The sequence below is a fragment of the Meira miltonrushii genome (assembly GCF_003144205.1).
Source record: "Meira miltonrushii strain MCA 3882 unplaced genomic scaffold FA14scaffold_5, whole genome shotgun sequence".
Lineage (NCBI taxonomy): Eukaryota > Fungi > Basidiomycota > Exobasidiomycetes > Exobasidiales > Brachybasidiaceae > Meira > Meira miltonrushii.
The window spans coordinates 864,787-884,681 of NW_020289947.1; the positions used below are offsets into that span (position 1 = coordinate 864,787).

At 40.7% G+C, this 19,895-nt stretch overlaps 6 protein-coding genes across 6 annotated transcripts; 3 read left to right on the forward strand and 3 right to left on the reverse strand.

The window, feature by feature from the left end:
* Positions 1–173: 173 nt before the first annotated feature.
* On the reverse strand, positions 174–1,399 carry FA14DRAFT_150537 (eIF-3 RNA-binding subunit). Its single transcript, XM_025497440.1, has one exon. It carries the CDS (start codon positions 1,250–1,252, stop codon positions 317–319), a length of 936 nt encoding a protein of 311 aa, XP_025352531.1. The 5' UTR covers positions 1,253–1,399; the 3' UTR covers positions 174–316.
* A 96-nt stretch (positions 1,400–1,495) lies between these two features.
* FA14DRAFT_162427 (uncharacterized protein) lies at positions 1,496–3,084 on the forward strand. Its single transcript, XM_025499602.1, has one exon. The coding sequence runs from the start codon at positions 1,689–1,691 to the stop codon at positions 2,703–2,705; it is 1,017 nt and encodes a 338-aa protein (XP_025352532.1). The 5' UTR covers positions 1,496–1,688; the 3' UTR covers positions 2,706–3,084.
* Positions 2,863–5,165, reverse strand: FA14DRAFT_86322 (MFS general substrate transporter). Its single transcript, XM_025503006.1, has 3 exons — positions 5,013–5,165; positions 3,971–4,879; positions 2,863–3,787 (listed from the first exon to the last, which is right to left on the reverse strand). The coding sequence occupies exons 2-3, from the start codon at positions 4,719–4,721 to the stop codon at positions 2,907–2,909; spliced, it is 1,632 nt and encodes a 543-aa protein (XP_025352533.1). The 5' UTR covers positions 4,722–4,879; positions 5,013–5,165; the 3' UTR covers positions 2,863–2,906.
* A 393-nt stretch (positions 5,166–5,558) lies between these two features.
* FA14DRAFT_192473 (uncharacterized protein) lies at positions 5,559–10,833 on the forward strand (the record flags this gene model as incomplete). The annotated part of the gene is made up of 16 exons (XM_025501937.1): positions 5,559–5,934; positions 6,004–6,072; positions 6,137–6,211; positions 6,829–7,077; positions 7,153–7,221; positions 7,280–7,541; positions 7,923–8,176; positions 8,247–8,315; positions 8,376–8,625; positions 8,955–9,094; positions 9,167–9,235; positions 9,306–9,494; positions 9,770–9,836; positions 10,121–10,380; positions 10,456–10,524; positions 10,591–10,833. The coding sequence occupies exons 1-16, from the start codon at positions 5,602–5,604 to the stop codon at positions 10,831–10,833; spliced, it is 2,667 nt and encodes an 888-aa protein (XP_025352534.1). The 5' UTR covers positions 5,559–5,601.
* A 193-nt stretch (positions 10,834–11,026) lies between these two features.
* Positions 11,027–11,620, forward strand: FA14DRAFT_186013 (uncharacterized protein; the record flags this gene model as incomplete). The annotated part of the gene is made up of 1 exon (XM_025501493.1): positions 11,027–11,620. The coding sequence occupies exon 1, from the start codon at positions 11,039–11,041 to the stop codon at positions 11,618–11,620; it is 582 nt and encodes a 193-aa protein (XP_025352535.1). The 5' UTR covers positions 11,027–11,038.
* A 9-nt stretch (positions 11,621–11,629) lies between these two features.
* On the reverse strand, positions 11,630–19,342 carry FA14DRAFT_192474 (uncharacterized protein; the record flags this gene model as incomplete). The annotated part of the gene is made up of 21 exons (XM_025501938.1): positions 18,737–19,342; positions 18,603–18,683; positions 18,285–18,532; positions 17,958–17,971; positions 17,642–17,886; positions 17,503–17,583; positions 17,244–17,436; positions 16,559–16,782; positions 16,419–16,499; positions 16,289–16,352; positions 15,311–15,435; positions 15,168–15,248; positions 14,932–15,103; positions 14,136–14,527; positions 13,996–14,076; positions 13,787–13,926; positions 12,942–13,062; positions 12,801–12,881; positions 12,517–12,730; positions 11,842–12,090; positions 11,630–11,772 (listed from the first exon to the last, which is right to left on the reverse strand). The coding sequence occupies exons 1-21, from the start codon at positions 19,016–19,018 to the stop codon at positions 11,630–11,632; spliced, it is 3,312 nt and encodes a 1,103-aa protein (XP_025352536.1). The 5' UTR covers positions 19,019–19,342.
* Positions 19,343–19,895: the final 553 nt, after the last annotated feature.

A 19,895-nucleotide genomic window follows, 5' to 3' on the forward strand; every position in this document is an offset into this window, starting at 1 on the left:
ACTCTCACGCACACGCCTAACAAAAGAAAGACACTTTGACCGCTTACACACGCGTACCGAGCCACACAACACACACACGCATGTACACAGTTCGGCTCTTCCTTTACTGAATTACCACAACCTGAAATGCAGGAAACAATATAGGCAGTATGTTCAATCGTACGTTTGAATCTCTTTAGCTGAATACTTAATCCACCCATTGCACCTAAAACACACTCATAGTCACTTGCTATACGCATGCATTTTGGCAAATAGCCTGGATGAAAGGGTAAGAGAATACACGATGGGGAGAAACTGAAGTCAATCATAACTTCTACTATGCAGCTGGACGTTCACCACGAGGTTGAGACCAATTAACAGACAAGATCAAGTTGCTATAACCACGACCGTCAACCTTTTGTCTTGCTATATCAGCATGTTCGCGATCCATAAAGCTGACAAACGCATATCCCTTACATTCTCCTGTCTCACGATCACGTCCAATGTATACTCGGGCAACATGACCATATCTGCTAAAGATTGCACGTAAATCTTCTTCATCGGCATCTTCGCTCAAGTTTGTAACACGTAAAGTTGGCATCTCATCTCTGTTCATTCCTCCTGCTCCTGGTCCGCTCATTCGTTCACCTGAACCACGAGCACCTCCACGAAGATGGACAGGAACATACTTTCCACTTGCACCTGCCGAAGCAGCAACGGCGGGATTTGTTGGATCAGTAGCTGCTGGTGTGAGAGAGCCATCTGCTTCGGGTGTACTTGCAGCACCTGGAATAGCCTCTAAAGTATCACGATAAGGACATTTGTATGTCAAGTGATCACCCTTACATAAACGACAAGTAATCTTTGCTTTGGCAAGCTGTTCACGCATTGCACTAACGTCATCCTTGTCTGGTTCTTGTTGTTGTGAATTTCCAGCGCTCATCTTGAGAAGGATACTTTCTCCTACAGATGTTGTACTGGAATGCGGTCCGGCAGCACGATTTTTTTCTTGTCCGAATTTGGTCCATTGTTTACGTTCTGCTTCAACAGCATTCACTTTTGTGGTAACCAAAGTTCTACGAATCCTTCTTGTAATCTTTACCTTTTTTCCTTCGGGATTTACTCTATATTCTGTAATCACTTTAATTCCATTTCCTTCATCACGTTCTTCAATCTTTGGAGCATCTGGCGTAACATCATCATCCACATCATCTGCCCAATTCATGGGTTTTGGTGGATTTGATAAACTCTGATCGATCGCTGCTGGTGCCATTGTTGACAACTTTGAGGTTGATGATGGGAGTTGTGGCGTATGACACCAAATCCGCGAAGAAAGTTCAAGCAGCACGTTCAAGCCTCGAGCCAAAGATGAATGATGCCAATTCTGGCCTAGAAGCCTAGTAAAAGGCCACAAAGGACTCTGGCCCATAAAGATCCTAAAATTTTGTTGCGTCGGCGCAGCGCAGAGAAGAGTGTGAAGCTTAAGCCTGTGTGGTTTGGCAAAAAACGCGTGCGCACATTCGTGTGACTTCAGCACTTTGTAAAGTGTTCGGCACGTGAGCCGGGCTTTTCTTCTTTTCTCGACTTTTACCGGCCATTTTTGGTATCGAAGCTAAAGATTACCAAAGAGGATACAATTCATTTAAATTCACTTTCTTCATCATCATCACTTCGACAGCTCATAAAGTGATCAACAACTTTACACAAAAATGATTGTTACAGGCAGATCAGCTGCCAAACAGGCGCTCAAAAATGGTTTGGCAACGGCCGGAAGAATACATGGTACTTCTCAAAATGTTGCATCATCCTCTATCGCTTCCTCTTCCAGGTCAACTCAAGTAGTCCTTGCTCATTCATTTCACACCTCTCCTTCTCAATCTTCACCATCTGCATCATCCCCGCGAGACATTGCACGATCATCAAACAGAAGGGCAACATACGGATCGGAAAGTTCGACCGTTCCACGATTTAACGTTCGTATGACACCAGCAGCGGCAAAAGATACGCAATCCGTACAAAGATGGTTATCAGAAGCATTTCCTACTTTGACATTACCAGATGATGTTGCTCTGCAAATGATCACGCATGAAAGTTGGGATCAGGGCGTATTGGCAGGACACAATCGAAGACTTGCATTCTTGGGAAGGAGAGCGATGAAGTTTTATCTAAATTTGTTTCTCGCTCAACATCCGGGTAATGAACATCTTTTAAAGACTGAAAAGGTAGACACTCTGCTGCAAACATCTATCATTGGAGATTATGTAGGAAGAGCACTAAAGTTGGGAGAAGTGATGCGATGGACTCCAGCAGTAAATGATGGACAAAAAGGTGCAAAAGAGACTGGTCTTTTCAAGATCCGTGGTGTTACGGTGGAAGCGTTGGTGGGAGCTATATATCATCAACATGGAGCACAAGCTGCCAAAAGCTTCTTTGCTTCACGTGTTTTACCCGAACTCAGAACGCTATCAGAGGAAGATCGGGAAAGGCTTAAGGATGTTATTGCAGCAGAAGGAGCCCAAGGGGAAGCATACCTCCAAGCAAAGGCAGTTCCCACTGAAAGTGTTGCCGCAGACTCTGAATTGACATCGGACGCTCATTCTACCACAACCTCAGCGACACCTACCAGACCGGCAAGAAGGCGAAGTGTATCAGGATCGGGAACTGCATTCGCTTTAGATGAAGAGACGTCGACATCTGCTCGGGCTGAAGCACATCGAACGGTATAGAATCTCGACCAAAACAAAAAGGAAGGCTTTTATAGCCCAAAAGACATAATCAAGTATATTATCACGCTTTGTCAGCAATTGTAATAAATAGCAATTTTTCCAGCAGCCACGAAAGAGAAGGGAGTAAAAAATCTCATTCCATGATGTGAAACTATATGCAGATGCGAAGAGAGAACAGAGAGAAAGAGAGAATTGTGAAGTCTAGTATGAGTATACAAATTTACTGTAAGCGTCACCTTTGTGAGCTCTTGCTTCAGATCCGGTAGCATATGTTCCACCTTCCATTTCGCCAAATCTGCGTCGTAAAGCGTTGAATTTTCCAAATAATCCTGATTGACGTTCTTTTTGCATTTGTTCTTCTCGTGCATCTTGAGCTTGTTGGAACAAAAGAGGATCAATATTTTGTTCGATCGAAGTACTATTTGCTGCAGCTGCAGTTGAAAGTGCGTTTACTGCTGTATTTGTACCTTCTGCATCGGATCTAGATTCGGTTGGAGAATCTTGACGATGTGATAAAACTTGTTCATCATCTTGCAAGATTGTTTCATCACATAATCCTTGTGCACGTCGTTTGTTTGCTCTTCGTAAACCGAACAAATAGACTGCAGTTGCAATCCAACCGATAGCCAAATACATGATAATGATACCGTGACCCATTGGATACCAAGGAGCATCTTTAGGCAAATAAACATTTGTAGTTGCTGCACCATTAATGTTTCCGAATGAAATAATCCATGCCATTACAACAGATCGTTTGTATGTTCCTTCAATACTTGCAGACGTTAAAGCAATCGTATTTGGAATACAAGGATAAATTCCAGCAGCGGCTAGGTAGATCGCAAAATACGATAAACCCGGAACTCTACTTGCTGCCAAAATAACATATCCCGTTATTCCGATCGAAATCATTGCCATATTGACTAATGCACGATGTCCTTTTCTATCACAGTAGAATCCTACAACCACCGTACAAATACAAGCGAAAGCGTAGATTGGAACGGAGATCAAATTTGCTCTTGTTGAAGAATATCCTAAAGCCTTCACGATAGAAGGCGTAAAGATTGAAAATGCATAAAGTGGACCTGTGTGAAAAAGAGAGAGCATTTTGTCAGAATATCAATCCAACGAAAGTCCAGATTGGCAAAGATTGTAACGGTGATACGGCGCCGATTTATTAAGCTGAAAAGAGAGGACGGCTTGATTACCAGCGCGCCGGCGCCATCACACGGCAAACCTTCTGTTTCTAAACCCTAACCCTAACTCACCATCAACGCCCATATAGATAAGCATTCCGGCCCACGTTTTCCAATCGAAAATGGCTTTCCAAAACGAATTCATGGTGAACTTTTCACCTGCAGCCGAATATTTTTGATCAGTTTGTAATCTTTGAATGATAAAACTTCTTTCTTCTTCGTTTAAAAATTTTGCCGTATCCGGGAAATCTTCACATAACCAAATCGAAAGAATACCAATACAAAATGTTGCCAAACCAATTATAATAAAAATCCATCGCCATCCCGAATAACCTCCTACTCCGTCCATATTATGAATCGCAGCACTTAATAAACCACCAAATGCACCACTGACCGTTGCAGCACTGAAGAAAAGACTTGCTCTTAAACCGAATTCGGAACGACGATACCATCCAGATAAAAGAAAGTTTGCACCAGGAAACAATCCAGCTTCCGTTACACCCAAGAAGAAACGTGCTACCAAAAGACCATGATAGGAAGAAACTACACCTTGAGACAACATGCAAATTCCGACTAAACAAGTGATAATTGGGAACCATACTGAAGGTCTAAGCCTTTTCAAAAGGATATTTGACGGTACTTCGAATAATGCATAAGGAAAGAAGAAAACTGCACTTGCAATTCCAAATTTGTTTGTACCCAACATGCCTAATTCCTGTTCTAATCCATAAAGACGAGCATTTCCGATCGCACTTCTGTCCAAGAAGCTCAACAAGTACAAAACACTCAACCAAGGAACCAATCGAAAGTCTACTTTTCGCATCAACTTCTTTTCATTGATGCCATTTGATAAAGCTGCTTGTCGTAATTGCTCTTCTGCTAGGTTGGGTAAACCATTCTTTGGTGCTTGATTGCGTTCTTCATCGTTGAATGTGGCAGTATGAACGACTGTGTCTTGATTGTATGAGCCTTTCGTGTCGTCTTTCGACATGGTTGATGGGGAAAGGAAGTGGGGTGAAAGATTGGAGATGGTGGAAGGAAGTGAAAGAGAATGATTGCTTTTTATGTCAATTGGTCGTGGTTGTGTCTGTATTGCTTTGTGGGGGTTGCTTACGAAGTGGCAGTCCTGACTGCAAAAAAGTGAATACGCAAAGGCAGGGTTACAATTTGAAATAACAAAAAGATAAGCCAATGATACAAAATAATGTAAATCAGGAACCACAGCAGGTACCCCACTTTATTGCCAAGACAAAAATGATTGAGATTGTGAAGAAGCGAGAGAAGATAATTGGTAATTGCAATGAATAGTACTGTACCCCACGTTGAATGATGCCCGCTCCTCTTTTTCGGATTTCCCGTTGTCAAGAGTGCATTTCAGCATTTCATCAGTGTTCTATTATTATCTTTATGTTTATCCGCTTGCCCACGTTGTGTCTAAGGCACTTCGTCAGTCTTTTATCTTTAGCGCCTCTTCTTCATCCTCTTACCGCTTTTTCCGATCACCGCTGCAGGATCATAGCAAAACAGGTCATTTGATTGGCTGTGCTAGAACGATATTGATTGTTGGTCATCCGTATTGATTATTTGCCGCAGTGACCAAGCCATTCGGCTGAAATACACAAAAAATAACCCCGAAATGGTCTTATCTGGCTCGTTAAAAGGCTTTACTCAAGAGCATGTCCAGCTGACCTCATCATATAATCATGCTATCGGCATGTGTTGTCTATTTTGTAATTTGTATCTATTTCATCATTTCTTCCAACTTGGTAACGGCTAACGATCAATGGCTTAAGCGAGCAGGTGAAACATCTTCTCCCTCAGATTCATTCTTTAATCTAGAGAACGATGCATTTGCACAGGAGTTAGCCAGCAAATATGGAAAAGCAACTGTTCAACCTCATCATTCAGGAATTGGTCATGCAGCCGTTCAACCTCAGCATTCAGGTACTGCTTATGCAACCAATACGGAGAAAGATGAAGAGGTTGCGTCAAAATTACAGATTTCAAATCGACCGTATGTCTATATCCCGAGGAAGGTAAGAAAGATACATTTGATCTTTCGAACATGTTATATATTCTGAATTCTAACCCTTCTTGATCTATAGCACTCCTCACAGTACGCTAAATCAGTAACAGCAAAAAGATTTCGCCAATATTTAAGTAACATACGGGCTGTAGGTATTGAAGCAATGTACATAAAGGGAAATTCTGTTTACTAAATCTCAAATCAAATTTTAGGATCCAAAAAGACTTCAGGAATATCGACATAAAAAACACATTGCTCATTCTCAAGTATTGTCAAAAGCAGGCAAAGTGAGTAGAGAACGTCGAAAAATACAAGTACCTTTTAAAACTTTGCTAGAGATGGAAAGAGAAGGAAATATGGATAAAGATCATACCGAAGAACTCGCTTATCAAAGACAAAAACGATACGAACGCAATCAGAGATATTACACAAAGACGAACACGCATCGAAATTCTAAGAAGAAAGATTAGCTTTCTGGGATGATACAGAACAACATCAGCTCCATGCTCACTGTATGATGTGAGTACGAAACGTCCGAGTAATATGATCATCCTCGAGAAGAAAGCCAAGTAATAACATTGCTATGTTTTTCAAAAGCTGTACTAGACCTCTTGGCTTTAGCGCTCAGCCCCATTTAACCGACCGTTGAATCTAAGTACGACTTTTTGTGTATCGGTCGGGTCATGTCCTTTTCATACCCTTAGACATCCCCGGAATGTACTGAAAGAGGTTGATAATACACAGAAACTGACATTCCTCTTCACCGCACCAATACCAAGAAAATATGATGAGCAGAGCTTTTTTCCTCTACCGTATTTGCTGCTTTCTGCTAACAGTCACATCGGTTGCGATATGCTCTTATGAGAATCCGGAACGGACACCCACAAGATCTATCTTTTTTAAGAGAGGTGTCACACCTTCTTCGCCGTCTGATTCATTCTTTGACTTCAACGATGACCCCTTCGCCCATGAATTAGCTCACACCTTCACAAAGCAAGATCAAGCTTCTCCTACCTCTGTAAATAAAGAATCACCCAGCTTGAACAAGGCTCCGACTATCAAGCATGGAGAAGAAACCGCTTCGAAAGCTAAGGGAAAGAAGAAAACTAGAGGAAAAACGAAAAATAGAACATACGTTTATAGACCTAAAAAAGTGAGCGGGCTTCATGAATTCAGTATTTGTACTTGACAGCCGCTTATTTCAAAAGAAACATCTTTTACCTTACAGAAAGAAGGAGAGTATATCAAAGATTGGCAAGCAGAAAGAGTACGAATTTATCAAGCAGAATTACGAGCGGTGAGTGAAAGATTGCAGTATTATCAACGTTTGAGCTAATTCATTTCTTTGTCATTAGGATCCCGTAAGACGAGAAGCTCAATTACAAAATAAAAGAAACTACTATTATCAAAAAAAAGCAAGTCTTCCACAAAAACCAAAGTATAAAAAGTTTGGTGAAAAATTGATGCCGATGAAAGATTTGATTCAAATGGAGAAAAATGGAACCCTCACTGAAACTTACTATGCTCAATTGAAGCATTTGCGAACGTTACGTCGATTATCCAATGAGCGAAGTCAAAAAAAGCTTATTGCACAAAAACAATCCGTCCAGTCAGAAGGTAGTTTAGGCTCAGCTAGAGCATCCTCACACTCTTGAGTTCATTGCATTCCGTCTATATCCCCGATGACAGATGCTTATGTCGCCCTCTTTTTCAAGCCCCAGAATGAAAATGTCTTTCTTGATAAAAGTAACGCGAACATTGCTATGACTTCTACGGATAGCTCCATATTAACATCCGTTGAACTACTTCAGCCGGGTCTCTTTCGTTCCGATACGCTCAAGTATCCCCGAAGTATCTTGAAATCTTTTACTAGTGAATGTGAAAATGATCTTACCCAGTCACACTTCAAAACGACAACCATGATCAAGATTCCGTTCATTTGCCTTATTTGCTGCTTTCTGCTTATATTTAAATCAGACTTCATATGTTGCTCGACAGATAGAACAAAGCCAATCGAAAAGTTCATTCTTGTCAGGAGAAGTGTTCAGCCTTCTTCTCCATCTAACTCATTCTTTGAATTCGAAAATGATCCCTTTGCTCATGAACTAGCTCATACGTTTGTAAAGCAGGTACCGTCATCTCCCATTTCTATCAAAAAAGGATATCCTATCTCTAGCAAACCTAGACATGTTGAACATGGAGAAGAAGCGAGCTCGAAACCAAAGAAACCATACGTTTATAGGCCCAAAAAAGTAAGTAATGGCAGAACGTTTGGCGAAAGAATTCTACAATAGCTGAAAGTGAATTTTATGCCCTTAATAGAAAGCCTCAGAGTACAGCACAAATGAGCATGTAATAAAAATGCGTGCTCGTCAGGCAGAGATACGATCGGTGAGTGGAACTTGACAGAAAAGTATAGCAACCAAACTGATACGAAGGTTGTGCGATCAGGATCCTGCAAAACGCGAAATTTATTTACAGCAGAAGAAAGACTATCGCAGGAATCAAAAAGCAAATCTTCCATCAGGAAGAAAACATCGGAAATTTAGCGAAAATCTATTACCGATGAAAGATTTGATTCAAATGGAGAAAAGTGGAACGCTCAATGAAACACACGATGCACAATTGAAACATTTACGAAGACAACGTCACTTATCCAATAAAAGATATCAGAAAAAGAACAATGCAGAAGCAAAACCCGGTCAGTCAGGTGGCAATCGCGGCTTAGCTAAAGGACCATCACACTCTTGATACATTATAGTATTCTGCCTCATATCCCGGAAGACAGAAGCCCATGATGCCTTTAATTACTCTGTATCTGATAGCACCAAATTACATGATCTCTACCGCCAACAAGTATGATTGAGTGGACACATTTCTTCTTCATCATTGCCTGCCTTCAGCTTACCGAGTGCCTCGCAATTGATGGCACTAATCAGAGAAGCTTCACACTAATGAGAAGGTCTCAAGCATCGCCACCTTCTGACGATTTCTTCAACTTCAATGACGATCCTTTTGCCAAACACTTAGCGGACACTTTTACTGCTAAAAAATCATCTTCACCTGCTTCTGCAAGCAAATCGTGGGATCATACCCCTTCTGAACACAGCGATGCGAATGCTTCAAAGACAACGAAAAGAAAACAACCTTATGTCTACAGACCAAGGAACGTAACAATTGAGTGTACGACCAGATGATCTTACAAACATTGTGCTGACCTCAGCTTTACTCGAATGTTCTAGATGGATTCAGAGTATGTTAATAATGATTCGGCAAAGAGGGCACGCGGTCATCAAGAGCGAATGCGTTTGGTGAGTATGATGACTGGAGCCTTGATGCACATAAATGTATTGCTGAGATGAGTTCAAACACCTGTATTAGGATCCAAAAGTACATGAAGCATATCGAATTCGAAGGAGAGAAGCTGCACGAGCGAAGAAGGGAACAGATTATAAGAAAAACAATATGATATTCAATAAACCCCTGACTCCATTAACACAATTGATAGCGCTAGAAAAAGCAGGTCAAATCAACGAACAACAAAAATTGGAGCTTGCTCATCAACGAAAGGTAAAGAAAGCGGCTAATCAGAAATATAGGTCAAAACAAAAAAATATATAGAGGTTTAAAATGTGTCTGATCCTTTCCCAAAACTGTCTTTCAATCTATTCTATTGCCGATCCCGTTACCGGATTAATAGTCAGCTACAGAAATGCAAACAGCCACCTGACAGGCATGCATGCACAGAGCTGTGCAAAACACAATGTATCCCACAGCATTTTAAAAGAATGCAACTTGAAAATTCTGATAGTGAAGCTTCATAGCTCTCCATCATTACAATCTAGCAAATTGGACTACGAAGGTTCTTATGGTTTTATGATTATCACCTTACTCAAATTGAAGTTGGTCCAGGTAAGAGGGTCAGATGTAGATAAGCTGTTCATTCAGAAGCGCCCATGTCTCCGACGCTTGCAAATTTGGCCGACATTGAAGACGTGAGATGTTGCAACTCGTTGTTTATTTGCTTCAAAATGCTCTTGGCATGTTGTCTCGTCCCATATCCCCGAAACCAGATGCTGACGACGCCTTCCTTAGCCTTAGAATACACATTCTCTCTTTTACGATTCTTACCACCAACAGATATGATTGGGCGGTCACGTCTCTCCTGTTGTATCATTCTCCTTCAGCTTTCTAAGTGTCTTGCATTCAATGGCAATATCGAAGCACGTTAAGATTAATCAAAAGGACTCATACACCATCCCCACCTTCGGATGAGTTTTTTAACTTTGATGATGAACCTTTTGCTAAACAATTAGCAGATAAATATACCGCCCAAGAATCGTCCTCGTCCGTAACTGCTGACAAATCAGGGGATCAAAACGTTTCTGAAAGTCAAGATGGAAAAGCAATAAGACCAAGGAAGCATAAAGTGCCTTATGTCTATCAACCAAGAAAGGTGAGAACTATGTTGAAAAAATCGGATATTTTTACGGTTACTGTGCTAACTGTAGCTATACTCGGAATGATCTAGGATGAATCACAGTATAGCAAAAATGAAACGGCAAAGAAGGCACGAAACTATTTAAAGCGATTGCGTTTTGTAAGTAAGATGACTGATGTACTGATACACTTGAGTGTATTGCTAATTTCAAAATATCAATAAAAGGACCCAGAAAAAAATGAAGCACGTCTGGCGCAAAGGAGAGCAGAACGACAAAGCTTCAAGATAACAAGACCGAAGAAGGCCTACAAAATTTTCGGTAAAGCTCTAACTCCTATGAAACAATTGATAGCGCTGGAAAAGACTGGGAAGATTAATGAGGTGCAATCATTGGAGCTTAGTCATCAAAGAGCAGATCGGAGCGCAAGTTATAGAAGATCGAGAGATAAGCGAAAGAAATCTATGTAGAAGTCTCAAGAATACTTCCGTTGTCATCTTACTTCGTCCCTTTGATTTGCATTTGAAATGAAATACGCAATTGTGTAAAGGGCGAAGATAAGAATACCAGGCTGTATGAAATACACAGCCTTGTGTAGCAATGCAATTTCAAAGTCCCTCACTTATTAGCTTTCGTGCTCTCCATCATCACATTCAAAAAAACCCACATCTAGGTATGCATACTTTCAAAAATGCCACAGTAGTTATTCTGGGTTGGGGATTGCTCTGTTGCTCTCTGGGCGCAATAATATCGAAAGAATATGACGGAGCTGTTCCCCTGTACCGTCGAGCAAGCGACGAAGAGCCGCCCATGTCTCCAACATTTGCAAATTTGGATGACATTGAAGATGTAGGGCCTTACAGCTCATTTCCATACCAGCAATTGCCGTCAAAAAATGACAATTTGCCTGTACAACATCTCGAGCAACATACGCCAGCCAACGAGCACATCGAACAACAAAGCGCAAGTCTTACAGATACAGCAAAGAAACTAAAGGAAAACAAAGAGAGACTTTCTGATAGACAGCGAAAATATCGCCAAAAACTGAAAAGCGATCCAAAGAGGTACAAAATGTTTAGGGAAAAACATGCTGAAGCACAGAATAGAAGAATGAGAAGATTTCGAGCAAAGATAAAGGAACTTGAAAGAACAGGCCAACTCAGTGACAAACAGAAAGAACAGATAGAAAGAACACGATTTAAAAGTCGATTGAGATCGAAAAAGCATTATGACAAGTTCAAAAAGAAGAAATCGTAGAACAAGCTCTTACTCTTTCCTTTCGGATGCTTCGTTCAAATTCTCCATGCGCGCCTTCTTTCTTGCATTCCACCTTTCTTTTGACATACTACGCCTTCGACGATATTCTGCCAATTGTATGCTTTGCTGCTCGTTTAATTCTTGCTTCCTTTCTAAGGATCTGAGATGTTTAAAATAGTTAATGAACTTTTTCTCTCCACTTCTATTTGTTCGTCTCGCACGTTCTTTTGAAAGATATCTTTCTAGCCTTTGTGGATCTTGACGACGTCTTTCGCGATACAACCTTGATCTACGGGCTCCACTACCTTCACTGTATTCCTTCTTAATCGTTCGTGGTGTATATGTACGTCGCACATATGGACGTATTTTTGTCTGTGATTGACTTGCGGGATCAATAGCGTTCAAGGTCTTTTGAACGCTACGGGTTTCTTCCTTCTGTGGCGACAAGTTCAAATCAATTTCAACACCATCTACATCTTTAATAGGAGACTGTCCCCTCTTCACCAAGATACGGCTTTGACTGCAGCGCAAACAAACAACATTGAGAATGAGGCAAACGATGAAAGCCGAGAAGAAAATGTTCATAATAATGGGATTTATTGCAAAGAAAGAAGAATATCTCGACTAGGTTGGCATTTCATGTAGTATTTTATTGCTTTCACTGCTTTAAGCTTTTAATAAACAATTTTAATTAAGCCCCGTTGCGCAAGCTTTCGTCGAATCGTATGTATCAATTGCGACAAGACAACACCCCACAGAAAGAGATGAACAACTCTAACAGTATCAAGACGCATAGGCCCCCGGGACCAGCCCCGACTAAGCAGACTGGCTCGATGGGCAAATTGACATTCTCAGTCTAGTATCATCGTAGAACGTGCAAGTACTTTAATCCATACTTGAATCTTTGGCTTGCTTTGCTTTTTTTCTAAATCTCTTTCTTCGTTCATATTCTTTTTCTGCACGGTGAGCCAGTTGCATTCGTTGTTCATGCGTAGCATTCCCTTCTCGGCGTAACCTTTTCAATTCTTTTCTTTGCTGAGATCGTTTTTCGCTGTTCTTCTTTCTTTTCTTTCCTTGAATTTCTTCGCGAGCATTCCAACGCTCTGGTTCCTTATGAAATCGAAAATGTTCGCAAGTTAATGTCATCAACCTACAAATTGCAGAATTCAACAATACTCACTTCATTACGCATATTCTCCAAAAATGCTTGCTTTTTTACCATCCAGTATGCTTTTTGATAGGACCTTCCAGTCTCTTTTGCCTAATCATCGCTAGATACGTTAGCATATGTCTTTGATCTGCAAGAAGTAATCTAACTCACATATATTAGTGCTTTGAGACGGAAGTCTTCATCGGCGGTGTAATGATTTGAATGACTCTCGCTATGGACAGATGGTCCTGGATGATGATCGTTGCCTCCTGGCTGTACTTCTGACCCTTGACTGGTTGAGTGAGTAAGCCTACCATCCTCACTGCTAGATTCTGGGGCCGGACTTTTGTTTAAATCGATTTCTCTATGATTATTTCCTCTTTTCTGTGATTGCACCGAAGGGAGAGCAGTGTAAAGGAGAAGAAAGCAATATAACAAAGTGAGCCGATTTACTTTCATTTAAATGGAAGTGCTCTGATGATGACTCATGTACTGTCGAGACTAGTCATCGGGTTGATAATTTAGATGAGAAGCACAAGCGCAAGTAGAATGTAACCGCTTGAAAGATAGCAAAAGACATGTTGCATCGATCGGGGCGTCTTTCACATGTTCCTATGATGGCGAGCGCATCGCATGCAATGACTACCGATTTTTTGTGGACAAGAGAACAAGCTCGTCCGGGTACTTACTCATGTAATCTTTAAACACAGCAAGCCTCACTGACTTGAGACAAACGCTCTAAGATGCATTTATGTAACAAATTGTGTGCACACTATTTCAACAGGCTGGAACAACTTCGATGAGGACAAATAACACACAAAACATTTATAATCAAAGGCACACATGCTTTGAGCTCCGAGTGAGCCGACTTGCAGGAACTGTCAGGTAACGAACGCAGATAGCTTTCGCTGTACACAATGCAGGTGCATCAGCTCTTGGTGGAAGAATCGACTTGCTTTGCCTTTTTCCTGCTTTTCCTTGATCGTTCAGTCCCTCTTCTTGTATGTTCAGCCAACTCTGATCGTTGTGCAGGTGTGATTTTGCCTTCTCGACGCAAGTTTATCAAATTTGCATATTGACTTCTTTGCCGTTTGATCTTCCTATTCTTTCTTTTAGCATTCTGATGCTCTTCTCTGGAATTCCAACGCTCTGGTTCCTGTAGAATCATGATCAGTCAAGTCAAAATCGCTTATGTATGATTTGTATAAGTTCCACGGAGACTCACATTAGTTCGCATGCGTTCAAGGAGTGCTTTCTTCTTGAACATCCAATAAACTTTTATGAATGACTTACCAGTATCTTTTGCCTGTCTTAAGCATGATTCATGAGTTTGCAAACTTAGTCGTAACAATCGGAGGTACTCACGTGCTGTCGTGCTTTTAAGTACAGATCATCTTTAGTTGAATCTTGATCCGTATGAGCTACAGTCTTAACAGATGATCGAGCATGCTGATCAATGCTTTCATGTCGTACTTGCGGTCTCACGCCAGCTCTAGCTTCTGAGGGCTGAGCAGGAGATCGAGTTCCATCTTCATCACTGCTGCTTTCAGCCGCCGGGCTCTTGTTAAGATCGAGATCTGCTCTTTTCACCAAACACTCAGGCCTGTAACCTCTTTCATGGAAATGTTGCAGAACGAAAGCATTACAAAAAGCGTGTGAGCACCACAATAACAATAAGACGAAACAAGTAAGATTCATTTCAATCTGAGTCTTGCAATAATAGCCAAACACATGCAGATCTTTCGACTGCGACTTTGCTGTAAAGATGTTGTTTGAAAAATGTAGAATATGAAATACTACCACCAATTCAAATTGTAGCGAATCGTATTCGTACATTCGGGGCTTCTTGCAGATGGCATATTGATGTTACAAAAAGCTTGCGAGGTTGTTAATGCACTTTGCATATGTCAAACTCAATTTTCACATTTGGGCAACAACTTTTTCTGACATTCAGTACGCATGCATTCGATAAAATGTGTGCATACCGTTGCAATGAGGAAGATCAAAATAGAGGAGATTGAATCAACTTAAGCTTTGAACTCTGAACAGACAGAATAGCTAATGCTCTCATATTTCATGTTGGAATTACCTTAGTCCTTTTTTGTGGAATCAAGTTGCTTTCGTAGCTTTGCCTTTCTTTTATTTTTCAATCTTCGTTCACTCCATTTCTTTGTTTCTTGAGCTAATTCCAGTCTTTGTGAAGGCGTAATCTTCCCCTCTCGACGTAACTTGAGTAAACGATTGTATTTACCTTTTGTCTTGCCAGTATAGATATATATCTTCTTCTTTGGATCAATTTGATTTTTATGACGAGCATTATATCGTTCTGGATCCTGATAAATCGTATGCAGGTATGTCAGAGTTTTTCAAAGCACACACTCATTGTGTACAACTCACATTCGCTCGCATATTCTCTAGAAAGGCTTCTTTTTTTATCTTCCAATATACCTTTTGATAAGACTTACCAGTCTCTTTTGCCTAGGTCGAATGAACGAAGATATAAGCTCGCCGATTTTGTTGCTATATATGTATGTACTCACCTGCTGTACTGCTCTAAAATGTATATTTTCTTTGGTAGCCTGTTGATATGGGTAACTTTCGACTTGAGTAGATGATCTGTTATGCTGATCAGTGCTTTCATGTTGCTCTTGTGACCTTGTTCCAGCTTCGAAAGGTCGTATAGAAGAGTGATTTATATCATCATCGCTGTTGGTCTCGGCGGCTGGGCTTCTATTCAAATCCAAATCTATACGGTTATTGCCCCTTTTCCGTAATTGTACCGAAGCGAGAGGAGTGCAAACAACAATGAAGCAGATTAATAATGGAAGAAGGTTGACAAACATTTCAATCTAGTTATTGCTGCATATGCGACGTTGAGACCGGAGTAATTGGTTGATGATATGCATAAAAACGAAGGAGAATATAAAATGCGACTGCTTAAAACAGCAGCAAAACAGGTATTCATTCGGGGCGGCGTCATCCAGCTGAACGTCCCTGTGATGACGAGCGTAGGCATTGAATATCGACTATTTGTTGTATAAATTTCGGTGCGGAAGAGAAAAGCAGTTTGTCTAAGTACTTTTCATGTAATATTTTAAAGATTCAAGCTTCGGTGACTTCAGAAAACAGCTGCTCAAACGCTTTAATACGCAAATATGTGACAAAATGCGTGCATACCATTGCAACAAGCTGGGGCAACATAGATGGGGACCAATCAATCACATAGCGCTTTTGTACATGGTATACGGCGCTTAAGCTTTGTAATCTGAACGGGCAGACTGGCTATGAATGGAAGATAGGATCGTAGATGACTTCACAATTTCTGTTATGGGTACCTTAGTCCTTTTTAGTGGACGCAAGTAGCCTCGCCTTTCTTCTACTTTTCAATATTCGTTCAGTCGATTTCTTTGTTTCTTGAGCTAATTCTATTCGTTGTGCAGGGGTGATTTTCCCTTCTCGTCGTAGCTTGAGTAACTTTTGATACTTGCTCTTTAATATAACAGCGTAATGAGTTCTACCCTGTTTCTGAGTACTACTTTGTTTCTGCTTCTTGGCTTGACGAGCATTCCAACGTTCCGGTTCCTGATCAATAGTAGTTAAGCATATAAAAGTCATCAATGTATACATTTTATATAAAATGTAACTCACATTTACTCTCATATTCTCTAGGAACTCTTGCTTTTTGATCTTCCAATATGCCTTTTGATAGGAAATGCCAGTCTCTTTTGCCTATTTTTGAGTAAGTACATGAGCTCAGGAACTTCAAAACTACGCAACAATATACTCACATGCTGTGTTGCCCTGAAATGTAGGTTTTCTCTGGTGGTGTAGTACTCATCTGGGGCTCTATATTGGGCATATGATTCGGCATGTTTCTCGCTCCTTGTCCCAGCTTCTGAAGCTTGATTAGATGACCGGCCCACCTCACCATCACTACTTGACTCGGCTGCCGGGCTTTTATTCAAGTCTAATTCCATACGATTGTTTCCTCTTTTCTGCAGTTGAGCTGAAGCTAGAGTGAAATATAGAACAGAGAAACAGCACAAAACCACGACGTGATTGAGCATCATTTCAACCTAGTACATTTGATAATAGGCGCACCCTGGTCTGTTGATAGAAGTGTGGTGCGATTTGATATTTATAAGTGCGAGCGGAAACAAATCGACAATGATGAAAAATTGTATGATAGTTGTTTTTGCGGGGCATATAAGTCAATTTTGCGGTATTGTGTATCTGAATGCAAATGCATTCCTGGCTTCGGTTCGACAATGCAACAGGTTTGGACTTAGATACAGACGTCGACACATATAGTTAAATTGAAAAGATGAGGATGATCGCGATTTTCGGATCACAAAAAATGGCTAGCAAAGCAAATTTAGGTATGCAAAGTAGCTTTACGATACATCAGAGAAACATTCTAGTCCTTTGCAGAAGTCTTGTCTTGCATCTCTCTTTCTCTTCTCTTTATTCTACGTTTTTGTCTTAACATTGAGTACTTTTGTTTCTGATCTGCCAATTCTGTTTCTTGTGCGAGCGTAAGTTTTCCTTCTCTACGTAATTTAAGCAACCTTAGATATTTATTCTTGGGCCTGCCAGGATCATTCATTTCTTTCCTTTTTCTCTTCTCCTTTTTGACTGCTTGACGAGTGTTCCAACGTTCCGGATCCTGATAAGTACGGGAAACACATCAGAATTATAAAGATATACCCCATGCAACTTGTCTGAAACTCACATTCACTCGCATATTTTCCAAAAACGCTTGCTTTTTTATGATCCAGTATGCCTTTTGATAAGATTGACCAGTCTCTTTTGCCTATTAAACAACGAACATGAGCTGAAAATCGTTTTTCACGATGTATGTCTCAACTCACATGCTGTAGTGCTTTCGTACGTAAGTTGTCTCTGGCAGCGCTATCATCTATAGGATTTTTGTTATGTCCAAAGGATCCGGTATGTTGATTGCTGTCTTTCTTTTGTACTTGCGGATTTGAACTTATAGTAGCTTCGGGAGAGTGACTGAAAGACTGATTTACTTCATCATCACTGCTGCTTGCGGCGACCGGACTTTTATTCAAATCCAAATTCCTGTGATTGTTCCCTCTTTTCTGTAGCTCAACTGAACCGAGAGCAATACAAACAGCAAAGCGATACCACAGGATCACGATTCGGCAGAATATCATTTCAAACCGATCTTTACACCTCTGACATTAAACGCATGTAAGCCGGTCGGTCAGAGTCTGTGATGATGATCTTAAAATTTTCGGAGAAAACAATACAATCAAAGATAAAGTATCAGGCTGTTCATTCGGGGCATCAAAACCTCCGTACGACGATCTCTACAATGACGAACGCAGCAGGTACCTGCTAGCGTCAGATCAACGACGCAACATTTTTTCGGGCCTGGACATTGACAGGGACATATAATGTAAAAAGGGGAGGATGTTGGTTAGAATAAAAATGTATTAAAATCAGATAAGCTCGGTCATGTTGCTTATCAACATTTCATTTCAAAACTTTGTAGAAGATTTGGCTTGTATTTGTCCTTCTTCCTTTTTCTTCTTCCTATATCTTTGCTTTCGAATCAAATCTTTTCGTGCTTGATCCGCCAATTCTATCGATTGTTCAGGCGTAATCGTTCCCTCGTTACGTAATTTGATTAACTTTTGGTATTTGCTCTTTGGTCTATCAATATTACGTCTTTGATTTATCTTTTTTCTCTTGCTCCCTTGGATTTCTTGACGGGTATTATAACGTTCTGGTTCCTGATCAAAAGCATTTTGAGCATATCTGGATCATCAATGTACAACATATGATTTACCATCCCCAACTCACATTCACTCGCATGCTCTCTAAGAATGCTTCTTTTTTGATCATCCAATATGCTTTTTGATAGGACGAACCTGTTTCTTTCGCCTAATTTATAATGGATGTAAGCTTACGTGCTTTCACAACAAGCTTAAACTTACCTGGTGTAAGGCTTTCAAATGTAGTTGTTCTCTAGCAATGTGTTGATCCTGAAGATGTTGGATCAGAGCAGATTTTTCGGTATGTCTATCGCTGCTTGTTGTAGCTTTTAGAGGTTGATTAGGAGAGTGGTTTAAATCATCATCACTATCAGTTTCTGCGGCCGGACTCTTATTCAAATCAAATCCTGTATGTTTATTCGCTCTCTTCCGCAATTGCACCGAAGCGAGAGCAGTATGAACAACGAAGGACAACCACAGTGTTACGAATCGGTTTATTGTCATTTCGAACCGATCTCTATGTCTCTGACATAAGCCGCCAGTAGAAATACTGATCTGAGATGATGATCTTTAAAAGTGCAGGGAAAACGAACGAGATACGGTGGGTATGGATGAATCATATCAAGGCTGTTCATCCGGGGCGTCAAAGTATTCCGCATGTTGATTGGTATGATGACGAACGCAAAAGATATTTGTTGGCGTCAGATCGACAGAGCAGCCAATAGATCACTTCATGTATTCGTTCAATGATCATTCAATATTGATTTGGTAGTGATCAAGATGATACCCTTTTAGTGAGTGCATGCATGCTTGTTAGTTTAGCCTTTGTATAAAATCGCCTGATTTGCAATAAATCGCGTGAATAAAGAAAAAGGGTTGCAGCTGCACAGCAACATTTTAAGCTTAAAGCGTTTTACCACTCTCATGTTGTCCGGCAATTGATTGACAAGGTGGAGAGACTCAGGGCTTAGAGGGAAATATGATTGCTCGACAAGAAGATTGTTGAATAGAGGAGGTCAGACCTCATCTTCATCATAACCACCACCATCATCTCTGTGGCGAATCAAAGAACAATGTCAGGCTCGACATACTTATTCGATAATGACTATATTCGTCTAGATGCCGCGCCTTCCAAAGTCTTAGTCTCCGCTCTGGTGGTTTCGATATCATTCTTACTTTACCTTGTCTTTGTTCCACCTCGTAAATTGTACGCAAATGACAATGGTGTTCAAATCATTCGAAATCGATTTCCAGGATTAGGAGGTGTTGGCTTTTATGCAAACAGATATCAATAGTACGTAAGGTGGTTAAAGATTGCACATCTTTGAGGCTTCTACTAATCAGCTCTCTCTCCCTTTCTACTTTACAGTCTAAATCGAGT